This window comes from Crotalus tigris, unplaced genomic scaffold, assembly GCF_016545835.1.
Source record: "Crotalus tigris isolate CLP2741 ecotype Arizona unplaced genomic scaffold, ASM1654583v1 scf7180000018848.268983, whole genome shotgun sequence".
NCBI classification, from domain to species: domain Eukaryota; kingdom Metazoa; phylum Chordata; class Lepidosauria; order Squamata; family Viperidae; genus Crotalus; species Crotalus tigris.
The window spans coordinates 4,382-18,852 of record NW_024097235.1 but is presented as its reverse complement, the minus strand read 5'-3'; the positions used below and the strand labels follow the sequence as shown (position 1 = coordinate 18,852).

General features: G+C 45.5%; 1 protein-coding gene across 1 annotated transcript in view; it reads right to left on the bottom strand.

The window, feature by feature from the left end:
• Positions 1–13,211, bottom strand: part of MTMR8 (myotubularin related protein 8) — a gene marked incomplete at its 5' end in the record, with an annotated part of 29,747 nt that extends 16,536 nt beyond the window's left edge. Inside the window, 6 exons of the mRNA XM_039356972.1 lie at positions 1,844–1,976; positions 3,469–3,603; positions 5,747–5,875; positions 6,398–6,555; positions 8,325–8,487; positions 12,999–13,211. Coding sequence (XP_039212906.1) covers positions 1,844–1,976; positions 3,469–3,603; positions 5,747–5,875; positions 6,398–6,555; positions 8,325–8,487; positions 12,999–13,211 — 931 coding nt within the window. The remainder of the gene's footprint in view (positions 1–1,843; positions 1,977–3,468; positions 3,604–5,746; positions 5,876–6,397; positions 6,556–8,324; positions 8,488–12,998) is intronic.
• Between the last annotated feature and the right edge of the window lie 1,260 nt (positions 13,212–14,471).

Genomic DNA, 14,471 nt, shown 5'->3' with positions numbered 1-14,471 from the left:
CTTCTGCGTCCACACAAAGGTTCCCGGTCAGACCTGCCCCGGTTTGCTCTCTCAGGAAAGCGAGACTCGTGACTCCCATTGAGCGGAAGCCAAGGAACTTTTACTGAAATAAACTGATGGCAGCAAAAGTCTGGTAGTTCCCATGCAAAATGCAAAGCTATTCTTTCCAACTCCCAATCCCTCCCTCCACGGCCGGTCCCCTGGCCAGCCAAGGCAATGCCGGTGAGATATTTGGAGAAACTCAGAGGAGCGAAACTGGTAACCTTCCATTCTCAGGGCAAACATCCTTGAAGATCCTGGTATAAGCCGGTCTGGTGATCTGGCCTTCTTCCGTTGTCCTGTCCCCCTCCCCATTCCCCATATTAGATACACTGGTGTGGATTGCCCCAAATGCCCCCCTCCTTCCTTCCCCTTTGATAGCAGGAGCCCAGCAAAGCGCCAGGCTGACGATGGAGATCCCAACATTCCCCTTGGGCAGAGGTAGGCCACCTTGGCTCTTTTATGACTCGTGGACTTCAACTCCCAGAATTCCTGAGCCAGCCATCCTGAAGGGAAAGGGAGAGTTTTCCAAGCTGAGCCATGCTGGCTCAGGAATTCTAGGAGTTGAAGTCCACGAGTCATAAAAGAGCCAAGGTTGCCTAGCCCTGCCCTTGGGGATCCCTCCCCCACAGTACAGATAGTCCTTGCCTTACAATCATTCCTTTAGCGAATGTTCGAAGTTGTAACGGCACGGAAAAAAGTGACTTATGACCGGTTTTTGCACTTTGGACCTTTGCAGCATCCTCATGTGATCAAAATTCGGACGCTGGGCACCTGGCACGTTAACTATGACGGTCACATTGTCCTGGGGGGGGGTGTCATGTGATTGCCATTTATAAGCTTCCCAGCCAATATCCAACAAGCAAAGTCACTGGAGAAAGCCAGATTCGCTTAACAACCAAGGATTCATTTAGCGACAGCAGCGATTCATTTAACTGGCAAAACAGACCGGAAAATGGGGCGAGGCTCACTGAACTGTCCCACTTAAGCAACAGAAATTTGGGGCTCAATTGTGGTTGCAACATTGAAGACTATCTGTATTACAATTTTAATAATAATAATAATAATAATAATAATAATAATAATAATAATAATAATAATAATAATAAAGTTGGAAGGGACCTTGGAGGTCATCTATTTCAATCCCCTGCTCAGGCAGGAAACCCTATACCATTTTGGACAAATGGCTGTCCAGTCTCTTCTTAAAAACTTCCAGTGTTGGAGCATTCACCGCTTCTGGAGGCAGATTGTTCCACTGGTTAATTGTTCTAACTGTCAGGAAGTTTCTCCTTAGTTCTAGGTTGCTTCTCTCCTCGATTCGTTTCCATCCGTTGCTTCTTGTCCTGCCTTCAGGCGCCTTGGAGAATAGCTTGACTCCCTCTTCTTTCGGGTAGCCCCTGAGATACTGGAACGCTGCTATCATGTCCCCCCTCGTCCTTCTCTTCATTAAACTAGACATACCCAATTCCAGCAGCCTTTCCTTATATGCTTTAGCCTCCAGTCCCCTAATCATCTTTGTTGCTCTTCTCTGTACTCTTTCTAGAGTCTCAACATCTTTTTTACATCATGGTGACCATTTATAATGCATTACTGCATCACTGTCACACCGAAGTATTTACATTCCCAATAAAAAAATAACATCTTCCTTCTGGGTGGTTTATCGCTGCAAAGCACAATGCCTGCTAAGAACTCAGGTAAACTGAACAAGCCAAAGACATAGTCAGGACTTTAGTCTGCTTAAGGTCTCCCATTCAGAAGTTCCATCTGGGTCTGCGTAAGCAGGCAACTACAAAGCACATCCTACCTTCCAGGAGTTTCTGCAGGCTACTCCTCATCACGTGGATGTTTTCAATGCCGATGAATTTAAAACGGATGCATTCGTAATGATCCACATTCTCGTAGCCCTTCCCAGCAGCTCGGTTGGCCATGGCGTTCAACTAGGAAAATCCAGTGACATTTTACTTATTAATGAGGAAGATTTGCTGCTCCAATCGTATTTATTAGAGCTGGCTTCCCTAGTCTCTTCTGTCAGCCGAGGATAAAAAAGATGCATACATATGAAACTACCAAAAGAAATAATTACTACTCTTATGCTACAGACGGTAATCAAACTCAATTCAAACAGAGCACCGCATTGCAAGAGGGAAAACTTCATTGCGCATCTGTCTCCGGAGCCTGTTCAAAGAACAAGCTTAAATCTCTCCTAAAATCCAGGGAAGTTGGAACTGGAGGGGATCCTGCTATAAATAAGGAGGAAGGAGTCACATTGGAGGTCTTCTAATCCAAGCCCGTTTGAGCAGGAGACCCTATATTATTCCACACAAATGCTGTCCAATCTCTTCTTGAAAACCTCCAGTGATGGAGTACCCATAACTTCTGAAGGCAAAAGCCATTCCGTTGGTTAACTGTTCAGATTGTTAGGAAAGTTCTCCTTAGTTCTAGATTGGATCTCTCTTTAATGATCTTCCAACCATTACTTCTTGACATTAGACTAGACGAGACGAGACTTAGAGCTGGAAGGGACCTTGGAGATCTTCTAGTCCAGCCCCCTGCTCAAGCAGGAGAACTAATACCATTTCAGACAAGTGACTGTCTAATCTAAACAGTTCCCACAAACATTCATTAACCTCTCAACATCTTTTTTTAAAAACATGGTGACCAAAACTGGATGCAGTATTTCAAGTGTGGCCTTACCAAGGCATTACAAAGTGGCACTAACACTTCGCGTGATCTTGATTCTATCTCTCTGTTATTGCAACCTAGCACTGTGTTGGCTTTTTTGGCAGCTGCAACACACGGCTGGCTCACATTTAAGTGGTTGTCCACTAACTGATCATATGTTAATTGCCGTACACTTGCTGTATGAGTCCTTCACCATGTTTAAATGTTAAGCCTTGTTTGAGGTACTGCACAAATTTACTCTGTTTTCCCCACGTCCTGAAAAGGCAGCTAATGAAGAAAAATAAAACGGACAAAGCCAAAGCAAACTTTATGGCAACTTTTCCAAATCAAGCACCCTCTGGAATGGTTAGGTTAGCGATTTTCAGAATTCCCAGCCAGGATGCCAGTTATGGCAGAGCTATGACTTTCGGATCAGCCACCTAACCATGATCGCATTTTGGACTGAGCACCAACTATTCAGAAGAGCAGTCAAAGCACCAGATTGACAAAATAAATTAACTGAACTTAAAAATGTCTCTTCCACCCTTTTAAAGATGGTGTCCTATGGACCGAGCCAAACTCAGCATCAAAGTTGTAAATCAGGGCTGTCCAACCTTGGCATCTTTAATACCTGTGGACTTCAACTCCCAGAATTCCCTAGCATCCATGCGGGCTGGCGAATTCTGGGAGTCGAAGTCCACAAATCTTAAAGCTTGGACACCCCTGCTGTAAATTAAGCCGACCTCTGAGGTTTCAGGGAAGAAGTACCTTTGGCCTCGTGTCTACCACGTACATGAACCGACTCCCAGCATTGGCTTCCCGAATCGCCTGCAGCAGCTGTTCGTCTTCCAGGCAGCGAGTGCTAAATCCAGACAAAGGCTGGCTGCACCTGCAGATGGCGGCCTGCAATACAAAGGAGGTATGGAATGTAACAGGTGAGACATTCAGAACCAGGCCCTGATGTCCCTGCTCTTCCTTTTCAACTTGGATGCAACTCTTGAAAGGCCCCCAAGAGGCGTTTACATGGGCCTGCGTGAATATCGGAAACAGCCTTGCTTAGTAACGGAAATTCTTGTCCCAACTTGTCAAGGACTACCTGTATCTCCCAACCCATCATGGGAGGCTTCAAATAAAATTCTACATACAGGTTCTGTGTTTTCCGAGGAGGCGTGATCATTTTGCTTTCTCCTTCTTTTGCTGCTTCATCACCTTGCATTTATTTCCCATCGATGTGGCCAAAATGCTGAGAAAGGAATGCAAGCGAACCAAAGAATGCTAAAGGGAAATTTCCCCCAGAATTTTAAATCCATTCGCAAAGTCAGTTTGCCCAGCCTTGAGGGGAGAGCACGACAGAAACAACGAAGCTGGCAACTCAACAGCTCAGCGGTTTATTCCACAATAAAACCCGGCCCCTCAATCAGCCAAGTAATAAAAGAAATTATCTACTCCGAGCTATTTCCCTCGGGTTCAAAAAGATGAGATTAGCAGAGATGAGATGTAATTAGTTGAAGACTGCCTTGTGTGACTCATTTTGAGGATTGAAAAAAAAAAACACAGGACGGCTTTTAAGCTGCTCTAAATGGAAAGTTGCCATCTAGATCTTCACAAAATTGAACTTGATGGCACATATTCCCCTAAGGTCCAACGCAGGGAGTTGCTGCAATCAGCAGAAAATTTGAGCAGTCAACTGCCCTCTCCAAAATCCAGTGACCATACAGAACACTGGCCACAGCTGGATTCCAAATACTTGCATGCATTAAAGGAGACACAGCCTGACACGGTATCTTCCAAGGGCTGCTGGCGTTTTTTTAACACATGCAGGTGCCTTGAATCCAGCGCTGCAAAACTTCATGTTTGATTCAGAAAAGGCCCTCTAGAACAGACATGTCAAACACAAGGCCCCGGGGGCCGGACGTGGCCCGCAAAGTGGTTTCATGTGGCCCACGAAGCCATTCTGGAGACAGTGAGGGAACGGCCCCCGCTGCCTTGGCCCTGGCCGTCCGGGAGCCAATGTACAATTTTGTGGTGGCCATCCATGCTGAAATGCATTCAGTCTTAGCTCCACAAGGCCGTCTGGAAACAGCGAGGAACCAGCCCCTGCCGCATCAGCCCCACTACCTGGGTGCATGCTGGGGAGGTGTCACCCTTTGTGAGGAATGAAGAAATGGACCATGCCTTGGTGCTTGCCCCGGTCCCATCCCCTTCTGCCAGAGACCCTCAGATCTGTCCCACTCCTGCCCAGGCACCCTTGACGCAAACAATGTAGAGCTGGCCATGCCCACCCAATAGGCCACACCCACTCCATCCACACCCACCCAGTAGGCCGCCTCCCCTGAGGGCAACCGCAATGCTGATGCGGCCCTCAATGAAATTGAGTTTGACACCCCTGCCCTAGAACATGGCTGTTTTAGCTTGTTGCAGCTGCTTTAACAATAGAGAAAATGAAACGGCTGCTTTAATGAGACCTCCCCCCCCCCCTTTTTTTGGTGTCTTTAAACCATTTTTTGACTCCTAGCAATTGAACGGAGTAGTCCCCTGCAGTTTTGATGGCAACATTTTTTGGAAAGCATAGAAGCAATGTTTGAATAGGATCCGCAGGATTGTCTGGGAAGCTACACATCCTCTCCATGATTGGTTTCTTTGTTACCTTCGGGGAAGGGGCTTTGTGTGTGTGTATTTATACCATTTGTATATCTATGTGCATATACTGTATGTGTATGGGCATCAGAATTTCATTTTTTAATGTGTGCCAGTGTGTTCACAGAAAAAATGACAATAAAGCTTATCTTATCTTATCTTATCTTATCTTATATTATATCTTACCTCATCGTCATCTTGTCTTATCTTGTCTTGTCTTATCTTATCATGTCTTCCTATCCTATCCTGTCCTATCTTACCTTACCTTACCCTACCCTACCCTACCCTATCATCTATCTTATCTCATTTCATCTCATCGTCTTATCCTGTTAAACAATGTGACTTTCACTGTTGTAAGCTGGGGAAAAAAACAGCAGGCCCATAGAAAACAAAAAACAGCATGACTAACGTTATTCTCTTTGTAGAAGTAGGAAAGCACAGGTATCCGACCTCGGCTTCGGAACTTCGCGCTTCCCAAGACCATCGCCCTAGCAGCGGCTTTAGGCACGACCAGTTCCCGGGAATAGGTGCTGCAAATCTAGGACAAAGAGATGGATGAAACTATCTTCAGTTATTTACTGATGGTCACTTCACTTGCAAAACCGTTTCTTACAGATTTACAGTTGAGCAGAGCTGCGCTACAGGTCATCCTTGACTTAACGACCATTTGTTTAACAACAAAAGTGCTAAAAAAGTCACTTACAACCGTTGCACTTACAGCCTTCCTAGTGTCGCCACAGTCATGTGACTGCAATTTGGGTGCTTGGCAACCGGAATGTATTTACGACGGCTGGTTGAAGCATCCCCAAATGGGTCGCGTGAACGCCGTTGGCAACTTTCGCAGGGGTTGTCGAAACTGGCAAGCAAAATCTTGGACTTGCTTAATGCTCGCACAATTCACTTTTAAGAAATGGTAAAATGGGGTGTGACTCAATGATCGCATCTCTTGGTAACAGAAATTCTGTTCTCAGTCGTGGTCCGTAAGTCGAGGACTACCTGCAGAATCTGGGTCTGCTATCTACCTGCCTAGATAGCAGACCCAAAGCAGAGGCCAGCTCACCTCGTAATCCTTGTTGACGTTGCTGATTTCCCAGGAGCTGCTCTCAATGCCCATCCGCAGGTAATCGGCTTTGACATCTATCGACTTCCAGCCCGTCTCTCGGCTGCCTTCAGGGGTTTTGGGATTGTAAGAGAAGGCGTAAAGTTCTTCGGGTTTCACTAAAGCACAAAAGCAATTTTGAAAGGCAAAAATCAGCCATTTGGGCCTCTGAGACCAAATCTTAACCACTGCCCCTGCATACAACGATATTACAAATAAGTTCTTCCTTTAATTTCTATTCTGTTTTATTGAATTTGCATCTAACATATCCTGCAGATTTAAAAATAAACCTAGAAAGTTAATAAGCCCCAAGACAATTCGCAAGAACCCTTTCGGCTCTGGCAGATAAAACTACAAGCAGCCATTTTGTTATTAGTTTTTTTTTTTCCAATAAAAATGTCTATACACTATTGTTTAAAGATACTGTTGCTTAGAACTAACAGAAGGGACCTTGAACGTTTCTAGTCCAACCCCATGCCCAAGTAAGAGACCCTATACTATTTCAGACAAGTGGCTGTCCAGTCTCTTCTTAAAAACCTCCAGTGATGGAGCACCCAAAACTTCTGAAGGAAAGTCTTTCCAATTTCTTATTTCCAGGTTGCTTCTCTCTTTGATCAGATTCCAACCATTGTTTCTCATCCTGCCTTCTGGTGCTTTGGAGAATAATTTGACCCCCTCTTCTTTGTGGCAGCCCCTCAAATACTGGAATACTGCTATCATGTCACTCCTAGTCCTTCTTTTCTCTAGACTAGACTAGACTAGCCTTAAGCATAACTTTTAATAATAAAATAAAATATTAATAAAATAATAAAAGGGCTTTTTTTCTTCCACTTACTCCTGTGCCTAGTTTTCCTCCCTAGCGCTTCAATGGCCCAGCATCCAGCACAAAGAATGCTTGAACGGTAACGGCTAGAATAAAAACCAGAGCAACTGAGCCTAACCCAGTGATGGCAAACCTTTTAGAGACCGAGTGCCCAAACTGCAACCCAAAACCCACTTATGCATTGTCGGGTACCAGGTGGGTGTGGCCCATTGGCTGGGTGTGGCCAATTGGGGGTGTGGCCCATTGGGTGGGCGTGGCTGCAGTGATAACGGCAGACTGGGTGGGACTAAAAAGTTCAATCAATCAATTCCAGCTTTGCAAGATCTTTTTTTTCCTGCGAGAAGTTGAAATTGACTGATTGAACCTTTTTTTTTTTTTTTGCACATGGCGGCGGAGGCCTAAAGCGAAAAGGTTTTATAAAACCCAGCTGAAGGCCTAGGACTGGGGCAATGGCGCGTGTGCCCACAGAGAGGGCTCTGAGTGCCGCCTCTGGCACCCGTGCCACAGGTTTGCCACCATTGCATTAGAACATGACCACCTTTCTGGCTAGAATGGCTTGAAGAGAGAAAGAGCTGTAGCCCTTTAATTCTATAGACTCCTCTTCCCCGTTTCTGGCAATCTCATACTTTCTAATCCGGGAAATGAAAGCAAAATTCCCCTGCTTGGCAGGCCAGCCAGGTGTGTTCAGGAGAGGAACTGAATAATGTGTGATGCAGCTAAATGTCAATCCATGTTAGATATCTTCAGAGGTGGCCCAGCATGGTCCATTAGGTTCTGGGCAGGCTGAGAGCCTAAAAAGCTGAGGCCTAAAGCGAAAAGGTTTTATAAAACCCAGCTGAAGGCCTAGGACTGGGGTGATGGCACGCGTGCCCACAGAGAGGGCTCTGAGTGCCGCCTCTGGCACCCGTGCCATAGGTTTGCCACCACTGGCCTAACCCCTTTCAGCACAGCCTGGGAAAAGCTCTGCTCCCCAGGGAAAGAGGCATTTAAAAGTCAGGGAGAAGAGGCCGCTACCACGTAACAGCCCCGGAACAGGCAACAAATGGAACTGTGCGCCACACGCACCTGGTTGCGAGAGTTTCAGCAAAGAGCTATAGACTTCGTGACAGTCTCGTTCTTGTACCATCAGAAAGCGAGCTACGCGGAAGTTCTTGCAACGAATTTGCAACTGGCATCCGGAGGCATTCAGCGGTAGCTTCTCCACGGTAGCTACGTGGTGGTGGAGGATCTGGAGAAAACAAGAGAACAAGTTCCGACTAGCGAACCCAACCAAGCAAACCTCTGAGCAGCGGTGGGATTCAAATAGGGGAACCACTGGTTCTCTATGTGGATGCCGCTTCCGGAAGTCCATTCTAGTGGTGCGAACCGGCTGAATCCCACCGCTGCCTCTGAGATGTTTCAAACTCGAAATGCAACACTTTACTGAGTACGCCATATTGGCACATATGAAAGTAAAACCGGCTCTGACCAGACCTCACCCAGGTCACTATAGTAGTAGTAGTAATAGTAGTAAAAAGTTGGAAGGGACCTTGGAGGTCATCAACCCCCTGCTCAGGCAGGAAACCCTATACCATTTCGGGGACTGGAGGCTAAAGCATATAAGGAATGGTTGCTGGAATTGGGTATGTCTAGTTTAATGAAGAGAAGGACGAAGGGGGACATGATAGCAGTGTTCCAATATCTCAGGGGCTGCCCCAAAGAAGAGGGAGTCAAGCTATTCTCCAAAGCTCCTGAAGGCAGGACAAGAAGCAACGGATGGAAACTCATCAAGGAGAGAAGCAACCGAGAACTAAGGAGACTGACAGTGAGAACAATTAACCAGTGGAACACACTGCCTCCAGAAACAGTGAATGCTCCAACACTGGAAGTTTTTAAGAAGAGACTGGACTAAAAACATTGATTTCCTCCTCCTCTTTCCGTGTCAGGTCACGCTGCCCAATCAAGGTGCAAGACATTGTTGTGAGAAAGCATTTCTAGATCCGGCCAGACTCCTGGCAATTGACCTTGGTTCCCACAGTCTGCTTCCTTACATCTTCAAAGTTTGCACTCCACACCTCTTCTCTCTCCCCGGACTGATTTGCAAGTCAAGAAGCAACGTCCGTCGCACATTAAGGCTGGTCTTCCAACCTTGACAAAAAGTAAACGGTGGTAGCGGTGTGGGTCAACCGTGCACATTCCTGTGGCTAAAATAGCAAAAGCCAATACAGGCAGTCCTCAATTTATGACCACAATTAAGCCCCAAATTTTTGTGGCTAAGCAAGGCAGTTGTTAAGTGAATTTGGCCCCAATTTACAACTTCACTTGCCACAATCAAGTGAACCACTGCAGTTGTTTTGGGTTAACAACACGGCTGCTAAGTGATTCTCACTTCCCCACTAACTTAGCTTCTCAGGTTGCAAAAGGGGATCACGTGACCCCCAGGGACGCTGCGACCATCATAAATATGCAATTACCAAGCACCCGAATTTTGACCACGTGACCATGGGGATGCTGCAATGGTCGTAAGTGTGAAAAACGGTCGTAAGTCACTTCTTCCAGTGCCTTCGTAACTTTGAACGGTCCCTAAGTGAATGGTTGTTAAGAGGCAACACTAATTTGCATTTTGCAACTCTGAAACGATGCATTTGATGGGCATGAAAGTGGCTGCCCCTTTGATTTCTCTCCTAGGCGAATTCCTACTGCTCAAGCGGCCGTATCCCACAAAAACTGCACTGCACTGTACGTTAAAATGGCTCCGTTTTTAAGCCTGAGTGCAATCTAGGATAATGTGTTGAATGAGGCTTCTTCTTCTTCTTCTTCTTGTGCCATACCCATTATCAGATCCTGTTGGCGATCCTGTTTTTATCAGCACCTGCAAGAAAAAGTGCTGCTGAGTTTTGTCCAAACCAATCCCTTAGATTTTGAAGCCACGATGTTCTTCTTCTGCCTGGACCTCGTTTGCCTTCCATCTTTCCCTGGAGGATTAAAGGGAGCATGCCGTATTTTTCTGGGTGTCGCATCGCATGTCCGAAATATTCTAATTTTCGTTTTTTAATTGTTTTGATGATTTCCCTTGGCTTTCCCAGGCGGCTTATCCCCTCCTCATTTCTGATCTTGTCAACCCAGCTTATACATAACAGCCACCTGTCAATCCACATTTCAAATGCTTCTAGTCTCTTCAGGTGGCCTTCTGTCAGAGACCGACTCTCTACTCCATAGAGCAGGATAGAAAAAATATAGCAACTGACAAGCCTGGTTTTCAGTCTTAGGCTTATGTCATGCAGGCTTTTTTTTTTTTTTTTTACTGTTATGGGCATTTTAGAGAAGTTGATTTTCTCGGCAGTAGAAGGCTAAGAATGGAGAACTTGCAGCCAGCCGAGAGTGCAGATTCTGCTCAGGGAGTGGGGAGGAGGCCTTGTTTTGACTATTTTTACGTTTTGCTTTCCACTAAATGACCTCAGCAAAGCAGTGTTCATGCAGGGATGAAAATGAAGACCGAACAATGACCTCTTTGCCGATGGCATCTTTAGGCCAGCACCGTAGTTCAAAGGCCTCCATTCTTTGGCGCTCGGCCTTTCTGATGGTCCAACTTTCACAGCCATACATTGCAACTGGGAAAACCATGGCCTTGACTAAACCATGGCCATACATTGCAACTGGGAAAACCATGGCCTTGACTAAACCATGGCCATACATTGCAACTGGGAAAACCATGGCCTTGACTAAACCATGGCCATACATTGCAACTGGGAAAACCATGGCCTTGACTAAACCATGGCCATACATTGCAACTGGGAAAACCATGGCCTTAATAATAATAATAGTAAAGTTGGAAGGGACCTTGGTCATCTAGTCCACCCCCTGCTCGAAACCCTACACCATTTCGGACAATGGCTGTCCAGTCTCTTCTTAAAAACTTCCAGTGTTGGAGCATTTCTGCTTCTTCTGGAGGCAAGCTGTTCCACTGATTAATTGTTCTCACTGTCAGGAAGTTTCTCCTTAGTTCTAGGTTGCTTCTCTCCTTGATTAGTTTCCACCCGTTGCTTCTTGTCCTGCCTTCAGGTGCTTTGGAAAATAGCTTAATTCCCTCTTCTTTATGGCAGCCCCTGAGATATTGGAATACTGCTATCATGTCCCCCCTTGTCCTTCTCTTCGTTAAACTAGACATACCCAATTCTCGCAACCGTTCCTTGACTAAACCATGGCCATACATTGCAACAGGGAAAACCATGGCCTTGACTAAACCATGGCCATACATTGCAACTGGGAAAACCATGGCCTTGACTAAACCATGGCCATACATTGCAACTGGGAAAACCATGGCCTTGACTTCGTTAGTCTTCTCAAAGATAAGGGAAGGGCGTGGATTCAGACTTGCAAGAGTCAGTTAATCTAACCTTACAATAAAAATAGTATTAGCATTCACAATTTTGGTTTCTCAGTTCGGTTTGCCTCAAAGGGCTGATGCTGATAGTCTTAACTGATAGCCATTTCTGAAAATAAATGTGATACGCATGTTCAAACATTTAATAACAGCTCTACAGCAGTGGTTCTCAACTTTTTCTTCACTAGGGAGCCCCTTTAAATACCTTTTGTGGCCACAGACCATGGCCATGGACCTCCAAGACTTAGGATTTAAATCATAATATTTCTTCAAGCCAAAAATGCAAATAAGAAACAACAGGGCAACAAGGACAAATATTCTAAAGAAGAATAAAGGGGGGGGGAATGTAAATAATAGATTACCGTTACAAAATTGCTGTTAAAAAAAGGGGGAGGAGTATATACTGTGTGTGTATGTGTGTTATGTATTGTTTTGTTTTGTTGGTTTAAAAATAAAAAATTTTAAAAAAAAATTTCTTCAAGCCTTTGCGGACCCCCTGTGACATCGTTTCCCCCCCCCCACAGGATCCGCAGACCACAGGTTGAGAATCACTGCTCTACAGAATATATTTCCAAACACAATGTGCTGAAAACTGAGCTATAGATTTTCAGGGTCTTCGTAGCCTGTTGACTGTTGACTTTGGTGGCTCTGATCCATCAAGAATCTCATGTTCAAATGTTGCTTAGGAGCCGTTCACCAAATACAGTCATCTACAACCTGGTTAATGCTTGCAATCTTCAGCATCTACCGGGCAGCTAGTTAGGGACTAACCGGACCAGGGTTAGGCATGCTGGCTGAGGGAATTCTGGGAGTTGAAGTCCACAAGTCATAAAAGGGCCAAGTTTGAAGACCCCTGAACCAGACTGTTTAGATTAAGTCCATCACAGCTAGTTCTCGACTTACAGCTAAAATGAAGCCTGCCCATTACGGCCATAAGCTGTGGCAATCAGCACATCACCAGACTTGATTTTACAAGATTTTTGGCATTGACCGCTAAGGGAACATCGTAGTCATATAGCAAACACCACAATTGTTAAGGGAATCCACTGTTTGCTATGGGGCATTTTTGCAAAAACCAGAAGTAAACACGAGTTTTCAGCAAAAGCCTTGTAAATAACGATCACATGACCCACTCTAAATGTGGGCCCAGTGCTGTGTTCATGGGACTGCTAGAAGGGGCACCTGTAAGAACTTGAGAACTTGAGTCATAAGTTCTCTTTCTTTTTGGGTGGCTCTGTTGTAACTTAGCAATTTAACTGTTGCCTAATGGCCAGCCGTAGGTAAAAGACTACCTCTACTAAAAAAAGTGGAAATGAGCTTAGCTTTTGCAAGACAAGAACCGTTTGGTTCTCAGTGGTCTGGAAAATTGCTATTACCCATGTCTCTTTTCGAACTTCAGTTGAGGTGTCCACGTAGATCAGATGAGTAGCCGTCAAATACAGCGTCCCATTTGCTGCTTTCTTGTTGGTATAACGATCTAGCAACTTGACATTTTCTACCTGTGGGGCAGAGAGGAGGGGAAAAAAAGAAAAGAAACCAGACAGGAACAAAGCAATTAGAACATGTCTAAAAAAAGGCAGAATGCACCAGATCAGTCACCGAGCATGGAAAGCATTTGCACCATGGTTCAGCTCTCCCTCTTTGCACCAGCAAGGCAGTGAGTAATTACTGAAGAGATGGAAAAAGGCATTCTTCCACTAATTAAGTCCAGTGCCTCGTCGTGCTGCGATGGGATGCCAATCAGGTCAAAGTTGTAATCTTCACACACTGGGTTGTCCATCATAAAGAAAAATCATTTCTCGGTGACTTAAGAAAGGAAGCTTTTATAATTGTGAATTAGGCTTCATGTATACGGTTCAGCTATTCAGCCAACTTGAGAACAAGGAGCTCTGCCTGCCTGGATGAGAATCAGGGGCCAAGAAGATGGTGAGGTGTGTAAGAATAATGACTTCCCATCAAGGGGAAAATAATTATAAGGCTCCTTGTTTTGCCTCAGTTAAAATGATTTCAATCAGAAAAGTTGGAGGCATAAAATCCAGAACGAGTACTTATGAGACAACACGGAGGTTGTCCCTTTTGGCTCCGGAAATAAATTTCTGCACCTAAGCATCCAATCAAATATATCCTATCTCCTTAATCCACAGTGCTCATCTTCATAATCCACTTTGTAGGTACCGGGCTTTTGCTGATGGTGCTTGAGAAGCCGCCAGCAACTCAGTTATGAGAAAATGGAAGTTCTCCAGACGGTGATGAAACCAAACTCTTAGCAACTCAGCCACCTGGGGCAAAAGGGGTTGGGATTGGGAACTGTAGTCCAGCCAGATCTGGAGGGACACAGGATTCCCATCCCTGCACCAGCGAGCATAGATTCAAGAATCCTAAAGTCTAAGGCCCAACCTTTCTGGCCTTGCAAACTGATGGGGAGGGGGGGAGAAAGAGAGGGGATGGTTCTGCCCACACAGCGGGCAAGCACATGCAGCTCCGTTTGTGCTGACGCAAGTGGAGCTGCATGTGTGAGAGCACTCCCCCATCACTTGGGTGGACCGGTTTGGGGCTGCAGCCTGGGGGCTGGAGACCCCTCCCCTTGTCTATGGAGATTCTCAACCCTCCAGGTCTTGATTATTCCAAAAAGCAACTGGACTTTCTTGTGGGTTTTTTTTTTTCTTGGAAAACATTTCACGTCTAGTCCAAGAAGCTTCAATCAATCAATCTCCAGTGAAGGGGGAAATTCTCCAGTGAAGGGAAAAAAAACAATGGGTTGTTCTATACCAGGGATCTCCAAACTTTAAGACTTGTGTCCCAAAGGGGCTTTTTCATGACCTCTGGACTGAAGAAGCTTCTTGGAAGCG